This window comes from Tamandua tetradactyla, chromosome 5 (assembly GCF_023851605.1).
Source record: "Tamandua tetradactyla isolate mTamTet1 chromosome 5, mTamTet1.pri, whole genome shotgun sequence".
In the NCBI taxonomy this organism is placed as follows: Eukaryota; Metazoa; Chordata; class Mammalia; order Pilosa; family Myrmecophagidae; genus Tamandua; species Tamandua tetradactyla.
In genome coordinates this window covers 20,664,941-20,686,982 of record NC_135331.1, presented here as the reverse complement: position 1 = coordinate 20,686,982, position 22,042 = coordinate 20,664,941, and the positions used below count along the sequence as shown (strand labels likewise).

The window sequence follows — 22,042 nt, the reverse complement described above, 5'->3', positions numbered from 1 at the left end:
CGCGCCTAAGAGTGATGACATCAGAGTGCGCCGCTGCCGCTACCGCCGTAGCTGCTGCCGCCGCCATGAACAGCGTAGGGGAGGCATGCACTGATATGAAACGCGAGTACGACCAGTGCTTTAACCGCTGGTTTGCCGAGAAGTTCCTCAAGAGGGACGGCTCCGGGGACCCGTGCACCGACCTCTTCAAGCGCTACCAGCAGTGTGTTCAGGTGAGATGCGGCCCGAATCCTCCCGCCTCTATTCCCAAGCCCCGCGTTCTCCTGCGGTGTCCCCTGCCACACGCATCTCATCTTCCCGGGCTTGGGACCGGCAGGGTGGAGTAAAGCCGCGCTGAGGCTGGTGGCAGGAGCCCCTCCCCTGCTGTCACCACCAAGACCGGAATCTGTCCAAATGACAAACTTAAATACTTCCGCAATGCTCTACTTTTTACTAAGCACGTAACATCCCTTCTTCATTTGGTGCTCATCCTAAACTTGCCAAGTGGGCACAGTTATTCCGATTTCATAGATGGAAAACTCACGCTAAGAGATAGGAAGTGATTAAAAATTCACTAGTATCAAGTTTCCTTGATTCTCTTCCAGGTGGTGCAGTTTTGCACTGTTACTCTGTGTGTGTGTGTGTGTGTGTGTGTGTGTGTGTGTGTGGTGTGGTGTGGTGTGGTGTGGTGTGGTGGTGGTGGGGAGGGTTGTTAGCCTTCCTCTGGCTAGTCAGACCCAAGGAGGTCCTATTTTGGGTTATAATCCCTCCACTGACCTGTTTATTTCTCGATCACAGTTCCCAGCTGTAGCTAGGAAATTATTCCAGGCCAGTGGAAGTGAAACATCTTTGATTATAAAAAATTAACAGTGCTGAGCAAAGCACTTCTAATCCTCATAGCAATCCCAGGATATAGTTGCTATATTTGTTCCATTTACAGGAAAGAAAAGTGAAGTTTGCTCAAGATCACATACCCATTACGTCCTGGGACCAAGATTTGAACCCAGGCCTGTGACTAAGATAGAGTGGTGATACTGTTTTATAAATTTTAGTTCTGAGATTGACAGTCCCTTCACATCTCCATTCCAATCTCTCTCAGGTTTTACATGTGATTTCTTCATAATGGTCTTGTTTTGTTTATATGTATATAAAACCACAACAGTGTCAATGCTTGGGAGTATAATTTTTTAATATATTAACAGCGATTAAAACCATATATATATATATATATATATATATATATATATATATGGTTTGAATCATAGTTGGGAGTTCTTATGGCCCATACTGTACTATATTTTATTTACAAAGTTTGGTTCTCAGGCCTCATATAAATGTTAATGTGTTTTCTCCTTCCCTCAGAAAGCAATAAAGGAGAAGGAGATTCCTATTGAAGGACTAGAGTTCATGGGCCACAGCAAAGAAAAGCCTGAAAGCTCATCTTGACCTTTACAGTCATCCTGAAAAGGAATTCCTTAAATCAAGAAGTTGAAGATTCTGGATTTTGTCAATTAAGGCTACAAAGATATAGTCATCTATTTGATGAGGGGTTTAGAAAGGAGGAGTTTTATTTCCTCTTTGATGTTTCCTCTTATTTGTACACTTTGATTTGGGGTGATTTCTCACTAACTCTGGCATCTAGCAGGAACTAAGTGTGCTAAAACTAAATAATTTATTGGGATTATGGTTGCAATACTTGAACTGTGATCAACTTTAAATATACCGTGTATGTGAATAATGATAAACTAGTCAGGATGTTTGGGTAACCTGACCTCTTAATTTGTGCTATGAAGGATTTTCGGTACGCCATACTGGAATCATTGTACATGGAAGCAATTGGTTAGGACTTCTCTTTCCTCTCAGAGAGCTAATGCAATGAAAAGGGATCCCACCACAACAGTGTCAATTCTTGGGAGTATAATTTTATTTTTTATATATTAACAGCGATTAAAATTGCTGGGTTAGCCAAGAGGAAGACACTTTCAACAGTTCCCTGCCTTAACAAGAGATGTCGAATTGACCTAAAAGCTTCAAGAATGTTGCAGAGACCACCTCAGAAATCACAATGTAGGTCAGGAGAAACTTTGGAGGAAGATCCTAAATTCCAAAGATTTTGTTTTGTCAACTTCCAAACCAAGTCGGTGAATTAAGTCAACCGATATATCATAAAATGTTAACATCTGGTTAAATGAGGGGAAGAGTTTGCTTTATTTGCCTCATTTACCTTATCTTGCCCCTGTAACAGCTATAACCATGAGGATGGAATAAATCATATTTAGTTTCTATCATTATTTACCCCTAGACGTCAGTGTACTTGATGAAACTGTTATCTTGTAACCCCTCCTTGTAATTCCTGATTGAAAAGCTTGCTTGAGTGAAAGTGTATGTGCTAGCCCAGAAATTCACTTCTGAACTTCTGATTTTGGGGAAAAATTGAAGTATCTTGAGCGATTCTCTGCACTTTAAACTGAGGAGGTGAGAAGAATGTCCAAATTTGTTAATTGCCAGAATAGATTTAAGAATTCTAATCCTATTCATGTTCAATAGGTCTACAAAGATAAGATGCTAGTAGCTACCTTGCTTTATGACACATCCTGCCCCCCAAAAAATAACATCTTAAATTGCCACTAAGGGAATACTTTTTTCTGAATAATTGTTCTTTATCCTGTTTTGAATTCATCTTCCCCAAAAGATGACTTCAGCTACCTCAGATACTTCAAAGATTTTTAATTTTGATGAGTTGTTAATTGCCCTTTCACGGTGATTTTATTGCTACTGCTGCTGCTCCCAATTCTTATGGCCACAGGATATTTTAATCCCAGGAACAAATAAAGACAATGCTATATGCAGAAATCTGTCCCGCTGCCTTTATTTTCCAAAGGTTTTTGATCCCAGTTAGCGTTTAAGGTGTTAAGAAATAACTCCAAGGTGAGACCTGACACCTTTGGAGAAAATTATTTCTCTGAGTATGAGAAGTGTTCTGTAGTAAATGCTGGTGGAATAGGATAGGAAAGGATTAAAGAAGCCCTTCCTCTTGAGAATTGCAAGTACTTATTTCAGATGTAAACTGTAGCTATTCTGCTGGCCACTCAATATCTCAGTCATCCAAAGTCTGTCAGGACCCAATCGTGATACTTAATTTGCCCCAGTGCTTTGTACTTGTAGTCCCTTTGTACTACCCATGCCTGGCACAAGAAATCCAGGACAGGCTGCTATTGACACTTATTATTCAGTGGGCTGAACCGGGCTGGACAGCAGTCATAGCCTTCATATGCAGAAACAAATATTAATGCTAATTTCTGAGGAAAAACAACACTAAAGAATGCAACTCTCAGCAATGACCAATATATTTATTTAAGCCATCTCTTGCCTCAAGCAAAGGGATGGGAGATCATCATCATTTGGTCATCAGTGATGAAAGAAAAGGTGAGAATAGGGTCCCATACACTTCTGGTCCGTGTACAGAGTAATGGTCCAACTCAGTGCTGTGGTCCCCAGTGCCTCAGGAGTGGTCCAGGTTCTCTTTATTCATCTTCATAGCCGGTTGGAAGCGGATTCACATGAGGGTTATGGAATAGAGTATGGTTACCATCTCCCCAGGGAAAGGGCTATGGAGTGAAAATATCAATAAGACAATTCCAGAAAACAGTTTGGAAACAGCACAGCTATTAACTGCTTAAAACAGGATAAGTGACAGATAATATATTTTAAAAAAAAAGGAAACTGGTTCTTTACTACCAGCTTATTTCAACCTTCCTATACTTAGAGGAAGCCCTTAAAACTACCAGGGGATTCTTCTTACAGCAGACAAAAAAAAAGCAGGCTCAAGTTAGTTACTCATAAGCTTCTCCCTGTTAATTAGTATATCTACTACTGTGTTTATGAAAGTGTTACCCCAAATCACCTGTTATCAGAACGGTGAATGGAAGAAGTGAGGGAAGAGATTCTTATTTAAATAAAGATTTCTAGGCTCAATCCCAGACCTGAAACAATCTCTGGACTCGGAAACTGCAGTGGTTCCCAACTGGAACTGGGTTTGTTGCCCCCTCAGGGGACATCAGGAGACATTTGTAAACACGGGAGGGGGGGGTTGCTATTGGCAACGAGTCAGTAGAGGGCAGGATAGCCGCTCAGCTCAACACACTCAAATCTCAAGTGCTGGGCGGGCCACGGTGGCTCAGCAGGTAAGAGTGCTTGCCCATGTAAAAAAATAAAAAAAAATCTCAAGTGCTGAGGTGAGAAACCCAGCTGTACATCTTCTAATTCTACTCTACAAAGGTTGGAGTGCGGCTCTACGACTCAAAAATTCTAGTTCTCAAGAATCTAAGGTTACTCTAGGGTCAGTCCTACCTGGACTACGTGATGTATTAAAGAGCCAGAAAAGGTTCTTATTAAGAATAAGCCACCCTCAGACTATCACACTTAGTGGGTTTCCCAAACCTCTAAGTTTTATGTAACCAACATCTGCTTTCGAACAGTATCACACGGGAGAAGGTAGGAAGAATCAGAGGGAAATGGTAAACTGAAAGGAAGAGCACTTAATAACTGTTCGACCTTGAAGAAAATTGAGACGTGACCCACGAGCTCCGTAAAACGAGAGAAATTAAAAATCTGTGGACTGCATGAAAAACTGGATACGCCTGCACCCGTGCCACTAGAAAATTAAGATCTTTGCTTAGGATATTAGGAATGAAAGAACACTCAAGACTGCAAAGGCGTACCTTGGACCTGATGCGGAGATGGGGGTAGGCGATGAACTCGGGCCTCTCGTGCTCTTCGTGGTGCGACTTCAGCATGACATTCAGCATACTCACTCCCACCCCGGGAAGTGCGACGAAGAAGGTGAGGGCCTTCCACATGCGAGCTGCGGAGAGGGCGCAACCATTCAGGCCTGCCCGGACGCCCCCGCCACCTCCCCAACAAAGCCTCAAGCCAAGGTCACAGTACCGTCCCGCCTCCCCAGAAGGGCTGACCTCTACCCTGCCGACCCCAGCACCGGTACCTGAGCCCTCCTCGCCGTGGGCGCCACTCGACATAGGCCGCCCAAGCTGTGGCCGAAACCGAGTTAGCAGCCCTGAAACCCTGGACCCTGTAACCGCCGCCATCTTCCAGATGGACAGCTGCAGGGCCGGAAGCGGAAACCGAACGTTATGCCCCGGAGGGCGGAGCCGCAATCTCAAGAGGCAGTTCCTATTGGGCGATGCTTCTGACTCCTCCTTAACCGGAACTGAGGCTCCCGCACCGAGTCTTTGTCAAAAGCTTCACCGCTGGGGAGTCAGGAGGGGCGTAGGTTCTGTGTCTTCCTTCAGACTTCGCCTATTCCTTCGTGCGCATGCGTATGGACTTTGCTAGTGTCCCCACCTTTGTAACGGCAAAAGAAAGGGAGGTCGCCCTGGTATCCGGATTGCTCTCTTCGTTGAAATCCAGGCAAGAAGTGACGGGGACTTCTGAGCACAAATTACCCTAAAATGCCATTCCTCTTCTTAGCCACGCTATGGCCCTGTGTTATTATTTTTTTTTCGTGGCACCTGACATCATCAGCATCGTCATCGTCATTATTATGTTGTCTCCCTCACTAAATATAAGCTCTTTGATGCTGAAAGTTTCCCACCACAGCATTCCCTGAGCTTGGAGTCATATGCCTAGCACACAGCAAGAGCACAATACACATTTGCTGAATAAATAATAGCAAAGGAAACCAGAATTTGTGCCAGAAGATGTGGATTCTAATCCCGGCTCAATAGCCCTAAATTTTTAGCTTCTTTTAGTCTCATTAACCTCGCTCTTGAATTTCTAGAAACAAAATTTGTCACGTTTTTGTCTCTACAATGTTTTTCATTCTCTTTTTTTCTTGTACTCATCTAAGTAAAAATATTTTTGAATGAAAGTTAAAAACACTTCAAATGGAAGTAAACTATTTGATCATAGACCCTTTTAAGAATGCCATTCCTCTCCCCAGAAAAACAAACCTGTACGTGAGCACGCACAGTTAAGCATACAATATTGGGTCAATAATGACTGTAGAGCCCGTCCACCAACCACCTAAGAGTCCTTGTGTGTGTAGGTTAAGAATCAGTGGTATAGGGGAGCAAATAGAAATCTCTGGTGTGGGAAAAGTGGGTTTGTATCTTTTCTCCCCCGACAGCCTGCATATTAACTAACTCTGTGCCAGGTGTGTGCAGACATACACAGGAGCTACAAGGTCTTTCTCTCTCATGTAGTTTACATTCCAGTAGTGGAGACAGAGGATTAAATGAAAAAATGCCCAATGCCTAATGTATATTAAAAACTCAACAAATGTTTATTTTATTTTTTTCACGGGCAGGCACCGGGAATTGAACCCGGGTCTCCGGCATGGCAGGCAAGAATTTTGCCTGCTGAGCCACTGTGGCCCACCCCAAATGTTTATTTTCTTGGAGGGCTATCATACATCTTGCAAGGTGGTCCTACTAAGCCAAGATTGTCTATCACATGCTTGTCACACAGTGCCTGCTTATTATTGCCAGTATGCTCAGCATTTGCAAAGCCCAGGTGCCTGTGTGAAAATAGCACAGGAAACCAAAATCATCGATACAAGAATAGTGAATATTAACTGAGCACTTATTTTGTGCCCAGAGCTATGCTAAGCACTTTATGTTAATTATCTTCCCCATTCCATTCTTTTTTTACCACAGCTTGGCCAAGTTGACACATGTCCGTAACCATGACAGGGCCAAACCATTTTTTACTCTTTTCTCTCTCACACATTTCATGTGTAATCCATCAGCAAATCCTGCTGGCTTTCCCTTCATTTATATTCAAAATCTAGCCACCTCTTAACACCTACCATTATCACTTTATTCAAATATGCTCTTATCTTGGACCTGAACAATTACAACAGCTTCTGAACCTGTCTCTCTGCTTCCTGGCCCCCCTATAGTCTATTTTCTATGTGACTGCCAGAAAGATCATTTTAAAACCAAGTCAGATCCTACAACTCAATAACAAAAAGAAACACAATCTAATTTTTAAATGGGTAAAAGATTCAAATAGACATATTTCTTCAAGGAAGAATATGCAGATATACAAATGGCCAATAAGCACATGACAAAATGCTCAACATCATTAGCCATTAGGAAAATGCAAATTGGAACCACTAGATAAATTCACACCCACTAGAATGGCTATTATTTTAAAAAAGGAAAGTAACAAGTGTTGGGGGGGTGTGGAGAAATAGAAAAATGTGCGTTGCTGGTGGGAATGTAAAATGGTACAGGCACCGAGGAAAAGCATTTGGCTGTTTCTCAGAAAGTTAAGTACAGAATTATCATGTGTGCCAATTTGAAACTGTTGTGTACCCCAGAAAAGCCATGTTCTTTAATCCTTATTCAGTATTGTTGGGTGGGATCTTTTGATTGTTTCCATGGAGATGTGACCCACCCAATTGTGGGTAGTAACTTTTGATTAGATGGTTTCCATGGAGATGCATTTCCACCCATTCAAGATGGAGTTGCTTACTGAAGCCCTGTAAGAGGGAACCATTTTGGGAAAAGCTTTAGCACTGACAGAGCCCACACAGTCAGAGAACTTTGGAGATGCAGAAGGAAAATTCCACTGGGGAAGCCTTATGAATTGAGGGCCATGTGCCCTCCCAGCTGATAGAAAAACCCCCAACTTCAATAGCCCTTTCTTTGGAGTTAAGGAATTTTCCCTGGATGCCTTAATGTGGACATTTTCACGGCCTTAGAACTGTAAACTTGCAACTTAATACATTCCCTTTTTAAAAGGCATTCCGTTTCTGGTATATTGCATTCCAGCAGCTTACAAACAAAAACACAATGTAACTCAGCAGTTCAACTTCTAGGTATAGTCCCACAAAGAACTGAAGAGATACTCTCACACCTATGTTTCTAGCAGCATTACGACAACAGTCAAAAAGTGGAAACAGTCCAAGTGTCCGTCAATGGACCTTGGTATTACATACAAGGGAATGCTGTTATTCAGATGTAAAACAGAATGAAGGCTCCGTCCAGCACAGAGCCCTGCTTCCTTACGCCTTCACCCAAATCATCTTACACAAGCCGCATCCTTTGTAACACCCCACAGTTCCCCATGGTGAGAGTTCTCCCTCCCTGCAATGAGGGGTAAGTTCAACTTACTCCACTCTATGTGGCCCTGCTGGTCTCTCTGGCAGAAGGAGTAGATTCTAGATTTGGCCTCTGAGAAGGACTTCCAGAAGAACGAAAAGCTGGCACACAGGTGGCTCCTGCCTCTGGGGCTGCCACCGGAATTAGGAGTTTACAAAACAACCCAGAGTCATCATCTGGGGTCTGGAAGCCAGAAGATGGGGCTGTGAGGGGTGGGGGCGGTGAGGGGGGTGGCAGCAGGAAATGGCACCCACCAGGCAGTTTCAGACTCGTCCCTGAAGGTGTTCTTGAACTGCTATATGACCTACTGCCTGATATTTGGGGGTCCTCTTTTCCATTTTTTTTTTTAAGAAAAATAAGCGATTTAATTAAAAAAAAAAAAAAGAATGAATTTCTGATATATGCAACATGGATGAACCTTAGAGGCTCATGTGGAATGAGCCTTAGAGGCATCGTGTGGAATGAAATATGCCGGACACAAAAGAACAAATATGGTATGATCTCACTTACATGAAGTAATTAGAATACGCAAATTCATACGTTAGAAATGAGAATACAGATTGCGGGGGGCAAGGGGTGGACTAGGGAATGGGGAATTAACACTTAGGGAGCACAGAGTTTCTGATTGGGGTGATGGAAAAGTTTTCTTAATGAAAGGTATTGATGGTAGCACAAGATTGCGAATATAATGAACACCACTGAATTGTATACTTGGAAGTGGTTAAAATGGGAAATTTTATGTTGTGTATGTGTTATCAAGTTAAAGAAAACACACACACACAATAGAAAAGTTCATCAAATTCTATGGTTAAAATTGGTGAGTTTTATTGACTGTCAGTTATGCCTCAATAAAATTGATTTGTAAAACAGTCGACCCCCCCGCAAAAAAAATATCTCGTGATGCATTCTGACTCACACAGAGTAAATACCCATGTCCCCACAGTGGTCCACAGGTCCCTGCACCACCTACCCCCAGCTACCTCTGTTACCTCGTCCCCCTCCACCCGGCCACTTCTCTCCAGCTGCATTGGCCTCCTTGCCTTTCCTTGGACATACCAGGCCCGCCTCTGCCTCCGAACTTTTGCACGTGCTCATGTCTCTGCCTGGAGGAGTTTCCGCACAGATTTCATTCAGCCCTCTTCAGTGCAAAAGACATCTTATCAGGGAGGCCTTCCCAGACCATCCTCCCGTGAAATAACCCCTCCCCACCCTGACACCATAGCCTTCTTACTGTACTTTACTGATCACTCTCACACTTACCACCATCTGCCACATTAAATATTTATTGGTTTATTTTCTGCCCTCCTCCCCCAAACTCTGTGGAGGAAGAGGCTATGTTTTTTTTTTTTTTTTTTTTCCCTTAGCACGGGCAGGCACTGGGAATCAAACCCGGGTCCTTGGGCATGGCAGGCAAGCACTCTTACCTGCTGAGCCACCGTGGCCCACCTGAGAGGTTATGTTTTATTCACTGGTGTGACCCCAGCCCAGGGCACATGTTAGGAATCACTGAGTCCCTATTAATCCCAACCACAATTCTGTGAGGTAGATACTATCCTGCCCATTTTACAGATGAGATACTGAGGCTCAGAGCATGGCAGGAAATCACCCAAGGTCACGCAGCTGTAGGCAAGGAGTTCAAGCCAGTTCCTTTAACCACAAACCGAACAGCCTTTGCTTTGGGCAGAATGTCAGTAACTCGAAGTCGCCCTGTCAAGCTCATGCTGATCTGATGCTCTGGAAAAGGATTAGCGAGCAAAGGAACAAAGAATCAATTACAATGGGTTTAGAAAGCAGAATTATTCCACATCATGAGATTCTCAAGAGGATGGAACTACCGAATGTGCCCTCCGGACGCTGAAGCCTGTCATTCTGAGCCTGTGCTGCCCTTTGTAGCCTGCTGTGACCCCCAGTACCCAGGCCTCTCTGTGCAGGGAGTCTCCCCAAGGCCATGGCCAGCCAGGCCTGGATTTGACGTCATCCTCTCTGGCAGCCGGTGATGTTTATGTTCACGCTGAGTCCACCAAGGCTTTCTCTGATGCCCTATTTCCTTGAAGCAGGGAGCCAGTGGGTGAGCATCTATCTCTACAGTGGGGACAGCTGCTGGGGGGAGGTGCAGTAGGGCGGTGTCAGCAGAGGCTGCCCAGCTAAGGACAGCACTGGCTTAGGGGAAAGCTTATCTGGGGCAACCAGCCTGTCATTTCTCCAAGCTGAGGGCACCTCCACTTCCTGGCATACAATAGGCACCGGTAATGTAACCAAGCAGGTAAGAGCACTGCATATGGACCCTGGCATATCTGGATTTCAGTCTCGGCCTGAGTCTTTCCTACCTGGAGGGGCCAGAGCAAGTCACATTGCCTCTTGGAGCCTTATTTTCTTCATTTATAAGCAGGACCAAGAACAATGTTAACCTGCAAGGGATGTTGTGAGTTTAAATGTGATAGTGTGGGGCAGGCCACGGTGGCTCAGCAGGCAGAGTTCTCCCCTGCCATGCCAGAGACCTGGGTTCGATTCCTGGTACCTGCCCATGCAAAAAAAAAAAATGTGATAGTGTGGATACCCTGGCATGTGGTGGGTGCACAATGAGGGATTGCTATTACTCATTTCTAGTGTGCCACCCACCCCTGCCTAGAGAGATTGTCAGCTTTTAGATAACAGACATTAGTATCATACATTAGATAACAGGCAAGTATCATACATTTCTGTAGCTCCAAAGAACTTGGGGCTTAATTATTTTTTCCTCACTTGTCTCTGTTTATGCTCATACACTTGCCTGCACTCAGAGCTTTGCTCAAGCTAACCGGAAATGCCCTTCCCACCCCATTGTCCACCTTTGTCTGCATACATCCTACCCAGCTCTCACCTCCTACCAGCAGCCTTTCCTGGCTACACCCTGGCCCTTGGCCTCAGCAATCTTGAAGCTCACTGTCCATTGTATGAGGACTATTCCATCTCTAGTTCCACTGTGAGCTCCAGGAGACACCCCCATTTTTTTTTTTGTATGCTGTATGGCGGGGTTACATTTCATTATTTTTCCATGTGAGTATTCCGTTATTGCAGCACCATTTGTTGAATTTTTGTTTGTTTGTTTTGCTTGTTTGTTTTCTGGGAAGTGCATGGAGTAGGAATCGAACCCGGGTCTCCCGCATGGCAGGTGAGAATTCCACCATCGACCCACCCTTGCACCCCAGACCTCCTTTTTTATTATGTGAGTTTCCCCACAGTCTGGCACAGAGCAGATATAACAGAATGGTTAAGAGCTCAGGTTCTAGACAAAGCTGAGTTTAAATCTTGGTTCTGCTTATTTTGGCTCAGTTTCCTCGTCTGTAGAATGGGAAAATAGCAGTACCTACCTAGGGTTGCTGAGAGGACCGAATGTGATGCTGTATATAAATCACTTAGTGCCTCGCTCAACCAATAGCAGCAATTTGTATTTAATTATTATTCATCATCCATCATTACAATAAGTAAAAAAAAAAAAAAGCAGGTGATATGCAAATTCACAGAGACAGAAAGTAGATTACAAAAGGTATGAGGGGTGGGGATGGGAAATGTTAATGATAGAATTTCTGTTTGGGATGATGGGAAAGTTTTGCTATTGAATGGTGGTGAGCATAGTACAACATTGTGAATGTAATTAACACCACTGATTTAAATGCTTGGAAGTGGTTAAAATGGGAAATGTTATGTTGCGTGTGTTACCACAATAAAAAAACAAAAGGAAAAAGCAGGTGTATGTATATGAAATATATCTCAATAAAGCTGCTTAGGATAGTAAAAAATGCTCTGGAAACATTTGATGGTGATCACACCCCAACATTGTGAATGTGTTTAAAATGCTACAGAATTGTAAGCTTAAAAACGGTTAAGATGGTTAATTTTGTGTAATATTTTACAGCATAAAAATGTTTTTTTAAAAAAGCAGTTTTCCAAATAGTGTCAAATGGTATTTGATGTATAATGTGCACAATCTACTCTCAAGTATTCAGAAAATGGATAGATAGGTGGATAGACAAATTTAGATATGTGACGGAGTGACAGGTGGATAGATGGAATTATATGGCAAATTGTTAAGCTTGGTGGATTCAGGTATCTGGGGAGACGGGGGTATGTTAGAGTTTGCAGTGTGGGTTTTGTATTATTGCAACGGTCCTGTAAATTTGAAATTATTTCAAAATAAAATGCTTAAAGAAAAAATAAAAGCATACAAATATATCTTAATGTAAAAAAATTTGAAATTTATAGTTCCATTTTCATAAAATGCATAGAAAAAATACAGGAAAGTTTATTCTCATATATTAGCAGCAGTTATATGTGGGTTGTAATTTTTTTTTTAATTGTCGACAATGAATATCTATTACTTCATTGTTAGAACCAAGAGTCTCACCAAAGAGCACACAATGGAGTTGCTCCCAGCACTTCCATTGCTGGTCTTGACTCTTAGACTGCAAGCTCTATGCGGGAGCACCGCGGGGCCCGCAGCCTGGCACACACAGAAAAGGCGCTACGCGGCCCGCTCAGGGGCTGCCTTAACACAGGCCTGCAGTTCCGTCCTCGCCCAGTGGGTGGCAGGCTCTCCATGTGCGGGCACCGCCCAAGAGCCCGGCGCGAGTAGAGTCGCGGCTGCGACCTTTGCCCGAGAGGGCGGTCTGGTCTCCAGATCCTTGAAGGAAGGAGGGAGGAGTTTGGAACCTGTGAGAGGGAGTGGGGAGGCCGGCCTGGGCCTCAGGGACTTCTTCATGCTTTCCCCCTATGACTTCTACGTCTTCTCTGAATTGGAAAAAAAAAGAGAGAGAGAAAACTTCACTTCCCAAATTGCCCCGTGGATAGGAGGCTGTGAGAGAGAGGCTATCCCCTAAATCATCACCGCCGTAACTCATAACTTAAAGGAAGCCACACTTGACAGCTTACTAACTGTCCCCACCCAGCAGCTCCTTTGATCTTAGCAAGCTACCAGGATTTTCCAGAGGAGGAGCCCTGTGGTTTAGAAAGGTCACGCTTGCTCAAGGTCACAGGCAGAACTCTGCTGTGTGTGATTCCAAATCTCTTCCACTAACCCACCCCTGTGTGGCAAGCTGAGACATCCTTGAGGGGGAGGGCCCACCTCACTTACAAGTATTAATTATTACTACTAATAGCATTTATTTATTTTACCCCTACTCCGGTGCAAGCGCTTGACTTATCTCATTTGATCCAACAACCCATGAAATAAGAACTACTGTTATCCCCATTTTACAGGAGAGAAGACTGAGCCTCAGCGAAGCAAAAATTGACGCAGCTAGAGATAGGTTTGAAAGAGCCAAGACTCAAAGGTCTGTCTGTACCCAAAGTGTGTGCTTCCAACCACAACCTCCTTTTTTTCTTAGCAGTAACTTATGTATCCAATAAGTAAATCGTTCATATGGTTCAAGTTTTTTAAAATATGTGTATAAATGAAACGCCTCCCCTCACTCCTGCCCTCCAGCCACCCCAGTTCCAAGATTACCATATTAGAGATTTCTGGTGTGTTCTTCTAGAGAAATTCTATGCATATATGAACATCTGTTTTATTGCCTCTCACACACTCAGCACTGATTTTCAGCATGTCCTCTTCTTCCTCTCAGATAGGTGTGACCCCTTGGGCGATGCCTTGGACTGGCATTCAGGGCCTTCTAGGGACACCTCCACCTGCTCAGTTTCAACCACGTTGGGCTTCTCCAAGTTCCCGTATCTAGTCGTTATCTTTCCAGTTTCCTTGCCTCTGGCTTCTCTCCAACTGCTCCATCTATTGCAGTCTCTTCACCTTTCAAGCCTTTCCCAGCCAGAATCCATTCCTCCTCCCTCTTTATAACCAGAGACCCTGCCAGCTTTGCTTTTAACATGTATAATTGTACCATGTATGATGGATGGTCATCTCCAGGCCCGGTTCTTCTACCACATTATTAATTTTAGACATGCCATTGGTTAGGCGGTCTTATAATGGTGCCACCATCCATCCATTCCCCAAATAGCAAACCAGGAGTCTTTCTCATCATCTTTTTCTCCCTCATCCTCACATCCAGTCAGCCATCAAGTCCTGAGATTTCACCTTAGAAATGTCTCTCAAATCCTTTCTTCTCCATTCCTGCTTTAATCAGGGCCACCATTATCTGTTGCTTGGACTATTGCAGTAGCCTCTTGCCTGGTCTTCCTCCTTACAACCTCACCCCCCTCCAATGTATTCTCCACACAGAAGCCAGGGTGATCTTTCTAAAATGTAAATCTGACTATGCCACCACCCCTCCTTAAAACCCTTCGATGGCTGCCCTTAGAATAAACCCAAACTCCTTGCTCTGACCTCCAGGGTACTAAATGATATAATCCCTGCCTACCTCTCCCATTATCCCTAAGGATATGCCATTCATGCTCTGAGCTAGACTGCTGTCTGTTTCTGAAACATGCCAGGCCTCTTCCCACCTCAGGACCTTTGCTCATGCTATTCCCTCCACCAGGAGTGTTCTCCCCCCTCCACACCTTATCTCACTAACTCCTTCTAAGGAGTCTGGAAGCCCCCTAAGAGCGGGGACCTTATCTGTCTTGCCTCCTCCTGTATCCCAGCACGAAACTGTGGGCCTGACCCAAAGCAAGTTTTTAATCAATATTTTTTTACGAGAGCTGATGCTGCTTCTTGGAATTTCAACACAACTTTTGTATGCTACCACACAATATAATAGGTTATAGCTTCTGTTGTGCTCTGTTTTTACCTAGGGCTCCACAGCTACATCCCCAGCTCCATTCAGGCAATCAATTTACCCCTTATGTCTGCATTTCCCACAACAGTCTGTAACAGTAATAACGAATACCAAGTGCATAAAATTGTTTTACATTGACGATTTTTATTGTTTTGCTATTCTTCTTCCGATGATGTTGATGACAACAGAAAATACGCCTGATGTAAAATCCACACTGCAGGAATAAATTAGAAGGTAAAAGTTCCCCACAGGCTCACTCTTTAGAGCTATTGTTGACTTAAATGGCACCTGTAACCTTGTTTCCATTTGCAGGCAGCGCAGGGTGGAAGAGAAGCTAACCCTCCTCCCAGTGATTCTGGCATGGATGGTCAATTTCTAGTCCGTGTCCTGTCCCTCCTTTATGCATATAGCATTGGTCTTGCCATTTTCTGTTGTTGAAGTTTTGGCACAAATGACCCTGGAGGAAAGGAGGTCCATTCATTCATTCATTCATTCATCCATTCTTTCACTGGAGGTCTGTTTTAATCTCACTTGTGAAGGAGACATTCTCAGGCTTACCTCTGACTCTTGGTCTCCGTTCAAGTTCATGAGCATTGACTGAACTTGAAGCCTGCTTTGAAATGGTGACATTAAAACACTAGCCTACGTCCAGATCTTGCTTCCACCACTCCCTGTTTGCCGTTGTCATTTGCTCTCTCTGAGGCTCCTTTAAGAATGGAGACTAAGAGTAGGATAATAAACCACCTATGTTGGCTTTCTGTTAGTTCCCTGAACAAGCCAAGGTCATTCTCATCTCAGGGCCTATGCAGCTAACTGCTGTGCTCTCTGCCTGGAATCCTCTTCCTTCACCTCTTCTTGTGACATGTCTGCCCTTAAACATCAGACATCCCAGAGAGGCCTTCCCTGCTCACACTCTTTAAAGGAGATCCTCTTTCTGTGTAGCGAGTATCTTTTTTTTTTTTTAATAGCACCAGCCATAAGCTGTATTTTTTAAAAGTTTGCTTTTGTACTCGTCTTGCCCATTAGAGTGTCAGTTCCAGAAGAGCCTTTAATTTGTCTTTTGTTGTGGTTGCATCCCAACATATTGTATAGTTTCTGGTGGGTGACCAATAACATGTAAAATTTCATGAGTTCTTACTGTGTGATGGGCACTCTTCTAAGCCTTTTACAAGAAAATTCGCTCTAATCTCAAAATGACCCTTTGGAAGGAGTGGATACTATTATTAGCCTCCTTTGTTAGCTGAGGAAATTGAGCCATTGAAAAGTTAAGTAACAGGTGTCCGTAATTAGAATGTGGCAGGAATGGGACTTGAACCCAGGCTGGCTAAGGCCAGAGTCCCCCTGTCCACCTAAAAGGTTACTCAAGAGGGAAGACATGCTGTGCTTCCTCTCTGTAATAAGGTGAATCTAAGAGGCAGGTGTTCTCCAGGTCCCATACAAAGGAATTTTCCTCCACTTAATTCAAATGTCACCATTTACGGCTGGGCATTAAGGACTCCAGACAGGACTTAGTTCAAACAAACAAAGGCTTAGCATTGCCCAGTGAAGGTGAAAACAGGATCCAGATTAGAGGGTGATTTGGGCTTCTGAGGTTAGTTGGCTAAGAGGCCTCCAACAAAGCCTACACCTCCTGGGCCAGCCTTTCATGCCCATTGTATTCACCCAAGATATACTGGTACTCGAATTCGAATCTCGGGGTTGGAAATCATGATCACCTCTGCAGGGTCACCCCTGGCTCCTTGGGCTGGGTCGCTTGCCTCTCCCAAGCTCCTGCAGCTCCTGGGCACAAGATCTGCTGTACTGGTTGCCTCCTATCCCCATCGTGAGCTCTCCGAGGGTAGGGGTTATGGCTTCTGCATTGCTGCATCTTTTCCCCCTTCCCCTTGGCCTGTTCGCTACTCACCCTTCAGTTCTCAACCTAAAGGCCTCCTCCTCCAAGAAGCCTTCCCTGGTAACCCCCATAATCCCTATAGAAAACGTTTCCAACTGATTTATAATTGCTTATTTGTTCATCTAGGTCTCCCCATCCCCCAACCAGGGGTCCCCACCACAACCCCTCAGTCTGTATGTCATCTGGGAAGCTTGTAAATTGCAGATTCCTAAACTCTAATTTCAGAGAATCTGATTCCTTGGGACCGAGGTAGGGCCTGAGAATTTACGTTGTTAACAAGCTCACAATGTGTACCTGGTACAGGGGGCTCAGAGGAAGGATGCAATAAATGGGGCTGCTTGAGGGCAGGGACCGGGATTATTTGAGCCCTCATTAGCCAGTCTGTGCCAGGTACATCGGAGGCACTCATACATGATTGTTGAATGAATGAATGGATGAATAGTTGACAGCGTTATATTTTCCAAATATGGCCCCATGGAGGTCATGTATTATACTCTCTGGAATGCAGATGTGATAATATAGAGATTCTGGTGCCCAGGGTGCTAAATTGGAATGCCAAGCTCCCCTACCTGCTGGCTGTGCATTGTATGAAATTTATTCAGCTTCTCTGTGCCTCAATTTCCTCATCTGCAAAGTGGGGATGATGATAATACCTGCCTCATAAGACTGTGAAGCCCTCAACAGTGTTTGGTTCAGGGTCAGCTTCCAAAATCGTGAATCCTATTATTATTATTATTATTAATGCCATAACTGGAAGACACCTCAGATCCTCAAATTCAGGGGCTCCCTACTCAGAGTTCCCTGGATCACCCCTTCCCATTCACAGTTGGGGATCCATGTTTTGGGTTCAGGGGTGAGCTATGAACCTCCAGAAGTAGATTACAACATTGCAAGTGTCTGTCCATTTTCCTAAGGAGGAAAACCTTAGCATTCAACAACTTTAGAGATGGGGAAACTGAGTCCAGTGAGGGATGGGCCCTGGTTCCAAGTTTCTCACTTCATTCATTCATTTACTTCTTCATTCCTTCAGCCAAGCACCAAATATTTTCGGAGAGCCTACTGAGTGTCAGGATCTGAGATGAACCAGACACAGTCACTTTTCAGTCTCTACTCTTTACCAACTATTCTCCCACTCTGTCACCCTTAGGCATCTACTGCTGAACTAAGTGTTTTTGTAAAGGCTCTTTGATTCTAGTCTCTTTGTTAACGCAGTGCCCTGGGGGCAGTTAAGTCCCTCTTTAGGGAACCTTGAGCAATTCAAAAGCCAGTGTAGGTTACCCCACTGGAATCCCTTACTGGCTGCTCTACTTGAGGGCTTCACTTCCTCTCTTTAATCCTCAGTTTCCCCATCTGTAGAATGGGCCAAATGAAGCCTGCTGCCCAGAGTTACTGTGACAATTAAATTAAATAAAAAGACCTGAAAGTGCTTTATAAACCATAAAGTACTGTGCCAGTATTAGGTATTATTGGTTGGAGAGAGATGAAATTGAAATCAATAAATAATTAAAAACTATCCAATGCTCCCATTTTTCTTTGTTAAAAAAATTATGTAGAAGATGCTGTCTTATCCAATCTGATCAGATGGACAGTGGGTGGGTAAGCTTATTGAAAAAGTCCATTGAAGCAGGAAATATAAAAATTATACTTACATCCCTTAAGCATTCTAGTTCAATTTACAAACCTATTGCTGTATATTCATTCAGCAATCTTTTGATGTAGAGCCAAAGGCCTTTCTTTGAACTTGATCTGAGTCTGCTGGTTGGCCTTACCCCCGCCTCTTTCTCACATGAGCCATTCCCATGAGTTCTAGTTTGGGTTTCTTAAAACTCGATCTAGAACGGAGGGCCATAGTTGTCCAGACTTTTAGAATTCCACCTCCATCCTCACTCAATAGGTTTTAGTTGTCTAGTTCACATCTAACCTAACCTTTTAAAAAAAATTTTATTGTGGTGACATCATGCGATGCCAGGCAGGGATACAAGTCAAGGAACCCCAGCGATTACTGGCAGCTTATTACAGATTTTTATAAAATCAGCTTACACCAAGATTTTGTGTTTCTCCTGGCCTCGAAACAGATCATCTTGGAGAAGCACTGGACTAGAATACTAGTTCCGATTTAACAGGAGGACTAGAAAGGATGCATCTTTGTGGCAGAACTGGCAGAAGCTCACATGCAGATGAAGCCATAGTGATTTCACTTAAAAATAACCAATTCCAAAAGAAGACCGGAAAGATTGGAAGGAGAAGGAGAGCTCATCGTTACTGAGGATCTGCTAGGCACGAGTGGAGTTACCCCGACTAAATGAGACTAGGATTACTGGAAGCCTTATAAAGAGAAAGCCACAAGAAGGAGCAAGAAGCAAGAATTCAGCGGGAACCCAGAAGAGAAAGGAGAGGACATGGTTATATGATGGGAAAACCAAGAACTCCCAAGGATTGCTGGAAAACCAGCACCAGAATGCCACAGTCTTTGGGGAGAAAGCAAACCTTACTGATATCTTGATGGTGGGCTCTCTCTATATATATGAAATAAAATTTACCATGTTAAACATTTTTAAGTTTACAATCACAATATTGTACAACCATCACCACCAACACATTGTCATCACTCCAACATTTACCAAGAAAGCAGCAACTCCCTGTTTCCCCTCCCTTCAGGCCCTAGTAACCTCAAATCTACTTCCTATCTCTGTGAATTTACCTAATCATCTCATATAAGCAAAATCATACAATATTCGTCCAACTGTGTCTGGCTGAGTTCACCTAGCATGTTTTCAGAGTTCATCCGTGTGTAGCATGTATCAGAACTTCACTTCTTTTCACGGCTGTATTATATTCCATTATATGTGCATATACCACATTTCATTTATCCATTCCTCTATTGCTGACCACGAGGGAACCTTTGGATTATTGTAAACACTGCTGCTATGAATATTGGTATAAAACTATCTGTTTGCGTCCCTGATTTCAATTATTTGGGATACAAACTTTTTGACTCTTTCCAAAGCATTCAACTGCATGCATAAAAGCACCGGCTTTCTTTTCTCACCAATATCTCACCCGTTTATCATATACAAGTACATGATTTAATTAACAACAGTGATAGGAGGAATAACCCAGCAGATTGGGAATAGGCACGCACACTCTCTTGCCAAGCACACAATTACGTCTTAAGTCACAAGCAGGAGTTAGTGGCTGGTCACCACCCGCTGAGCCCACAGCTGCCCTGGGCATTGCATGTGGGTTTTACCATCGGTGAGGCAGGTATTGGTTAATCCCGTGAGATTTTTAATCCAGTGAGCTGGTTAGTGCAGACAGCTTCGACTCCACAACGATGTATAACAAAAAGCAATCTCTCTGGGTAATTGGTGGGACCGTAGCTTATTTTGATCTTCTTTCTGCTTATTTGTATTTTCCAGTTATTTTCTGCACCTTTAAAGTGGATGAAAGTGGGATTTTTTTTTTTGGTTAATTATGACTATAGTCATATATGCCAAATACTAAATGAACTGTGCTAGACTTCAAATTCTTTGAATTGAGCCTATTGTAATAGTCTGGGCATGATATAACAGGCCTAATTGGGATAATGACAGTGGAGAAATCTTGCTATCAGGCAATGATTCTCAAAGTGTGGTCCGAGACCAGCAGCAGAAACACCACCTGGGAGTTTATTAGAAATGCAAATTCTCGGGCCCCAATCCAGACCAGATCCATTCAGACACTCCGGGGGTGGGGCCCTATAATCTGTGTTTGAACAACTGCTCCAGGGGATTCTGGTGCTTACTCAAGTTTGGTAACCAGTGGTTCATGTCCAATTCTCACCATTTAGCAGGCTGTGTGATCTCAGACATGCTGCTGCACCTCTCTGAACCTCAGTTTCCTCTCTGAAAAAGAAGGATAATAACAAACCTACCTTGCAAAATGATTGTGAAGATCAAGTTACAGGTAACATGCCTAGGACAGGGCCTGATACACAACAATTGCCCAAAACATGTTAAGAATAGCTAATATTATTAGAAACTCATTAATGGCAGCTCTAATTATTTGCAAGGGTGAAAAAAATTTGGGAGAAAAGGGAAAAGACGTGTTGCGGGTTTAAAATATTTCTGAGCAGCTACTCAATAGCATCTCAGAATAATGTCCCTTCACCCTCCTAACAAAGATGATGAAGTAGATATAATTGTACTCCTTGTCCACTTCACAGATGTGGAGACTGAGGTTGGTGAGGCTGAATAACAGGTAAGACGCAGAAGTGGGACCTGTCAACATCCACTTACCCCACGTGTCCACCCCACCTCCAACCTCCAACAGATGCAGGCAGCTTGCTGGCTCCCCAGTGTCTACCCCACCCCCACCTCCAACCATCTGCCCTCAGAGTCCGACTGTTCTTTGCAAAGAAGGAGGTTTCAGCTTCCTGCAGAGGTCACAGCAGGACTGTTTTCTCTAGGCTCTAGAAGTCAGGCCTTTCAACTCATCTCCCCGTACAGGGACTTCCTGATTCTGTCCCCAGGCCCATTTCTGCTGCCTGGGACTGTTGCCCATCCCCAGCCAACACCAGCATGATTCAACTTTGGACCACAGACTGGAATTAATAAATGCATTAATTCATCAGACCTTCCACCTGCTATGTGCCAGGCACTGGGGGTACAGACAAGACAGAAAGGACACGGGCTGTCCCCACAGAGAACTTGAATATTCACGTGGAGGAGACCCAGAACCAGACAGATATCGTATAGTCTGATGAGCGCTAGGGTGAAAACACAATCTGGCTCTGTGAGAACCCGGTGCAGGGGATGGAGGGGGTCCAGGAAGGCTCCCTGGAGGAGGTGTCCTCTAAGCTGATTGGGAAGAGTTGACCTTAGTGTTTCATCAATTTCTCATTTTATAGATGGGGAAATGGGTCCAGAGAGAATTATTTAGCTCAGTGATTCGTTTATTCAGTCAGACAAGCAAACATCTCCCAACTATCTACTAAGTATTAGTCCCCTAGTCTGGGGATACAGATACTAATAAGGAAACATTTCTGCTAGAGGGAAAGGTCCAGAGAAAATATCCCAGCTAGAGGGAAAGGTCCAGAGAGGCCCTTTGTGCACCAGGGCTTCACCATTGGGGTCTTTTTTTTTTTATATTTATTTCAATTTCCTTTTATTTTTTAAGGTGGGGGGGTTCAGGCTTATTGAGGTATACTCTATATAGAGTAAAATTCTCCCTTTTTAGTGTACAGTCCCTTGAGTTGTGACAAACATGCAGTCCCATAACCACCATCCTAATCGAGACGTAGAACTACCTCTGCAGCTCGCTCTGGCCCCACCAGCTGAGTCCAAACCTCTGCTTCCCTG

The 22,042-nt window shown here is 43.8% G+C and overlaps 2 protein-coding genes and 1 long non-coding RNA gene across 3 annotated transcripts; 2 read left to right on the top strand and 1 right to left on the bottom strand.

The window, feature by feature from the left end:
• Positions 1-7: 7 nt before the first annotated feature.
• On the top strand, positions 8-2,825 carry TRIAP1 (TP53 regulated inhibitor of apoptosis 1). The gene is made up of 2 exons (XM_077160030.1): positions 8-212; positions 1,342-2,825. The coding sequence occupies exons 1-2, from the start codon at positions 15-17 to the stop codon at positions 1,423-1,425; spliced, it is 282 nt and encodes a 93-aa protein (XP_077016145.1). The 5' UTR covers positions 8-14; the 3' UTR covers positions 1,426-2,825.
• Positions 2,826-3,308: 483 nt separating this feature from the next.
• On the bottom strand, positions 3,309-5,469 carry COX6A1 (cytochrome c oxidase subunit 6A1). The gene is made up of 3 exons (XM_077160029.1): positions 4,982-5,469; positions 4,701-4,843; positions 3,309-3,587 (listed from the first exon to the last, which is right to left on the bottom strand). Exons 1-3 carry the CDS (start codon positions 5,082-5,084, stop codon positions 3,504-3,506), a joined length of 330 nt encoding a protein of 109 aa, XP_077016144.1. The 5' UTR covers positions 5,085-5,469; the 3' UTR covers positions 3,309-3,503.
• A 4,704-nt stretch (positions 5,470-10,173) lies between these two features.
• On the top strand, positions 10,174-20,946 carry LOC143682285 (uncharacterized). The gene is made up of 3 exons (XR_013175066.1): positions 10,174-10,368; positions 20,533-20,648; positions 20,908-20,946. It is a non-coding gene; the product is annotated as an uncharacterized LOC143682285 (long non-coding RNA).
• Positions 20,947-22,042: the final 1,096 nt, after the last annotated feature.

What these genes read in the sequence shown, in the direction of transcription:
- TRIAP1 (XM_077160030.1), top strand. Translation starts at nt 15, where the DNA reads ATGACATCAGAGTGCGCCGCTGCCGCTACCGCCGTAGCTGCTGCCGCC. An exon ending in GCTACCAGCAGTGTGTTCAG is followed by an intron (nt 213 to 1,341) that starts GTGAGATGCGGC and finishes TCCTTCCCTCAG; the next exon opens with AAAGCAATAAAGGAGAAGGA.
- COX6A1 (XM_077160029.1), bottom strand. Translation starts at nt 5,084, where the DNA reads ATGGCGGCGGTTACAGGGTCCAGGGTTTCAGGGCTGCTAACTCGGTTT. An exon ending in CCACGGCGAGGAGGGCTCAG is followed by an intron (nt 4,844 to 4,981) that starts GTACCGGTGCTG and finishes CCCTCTCCGCAG; the next exon opens with CTCGCATGTGGAAGGCCCTC. An exon ending in ATCTCCGCATCAGGTCCAAG is followed by an intron (nt 3,588 to 4,700) that starts GTACGCCTTTGC and finishes TTCACTCCATAG; the next exon opens with CCCTTTCCCTGGGGAGATGG.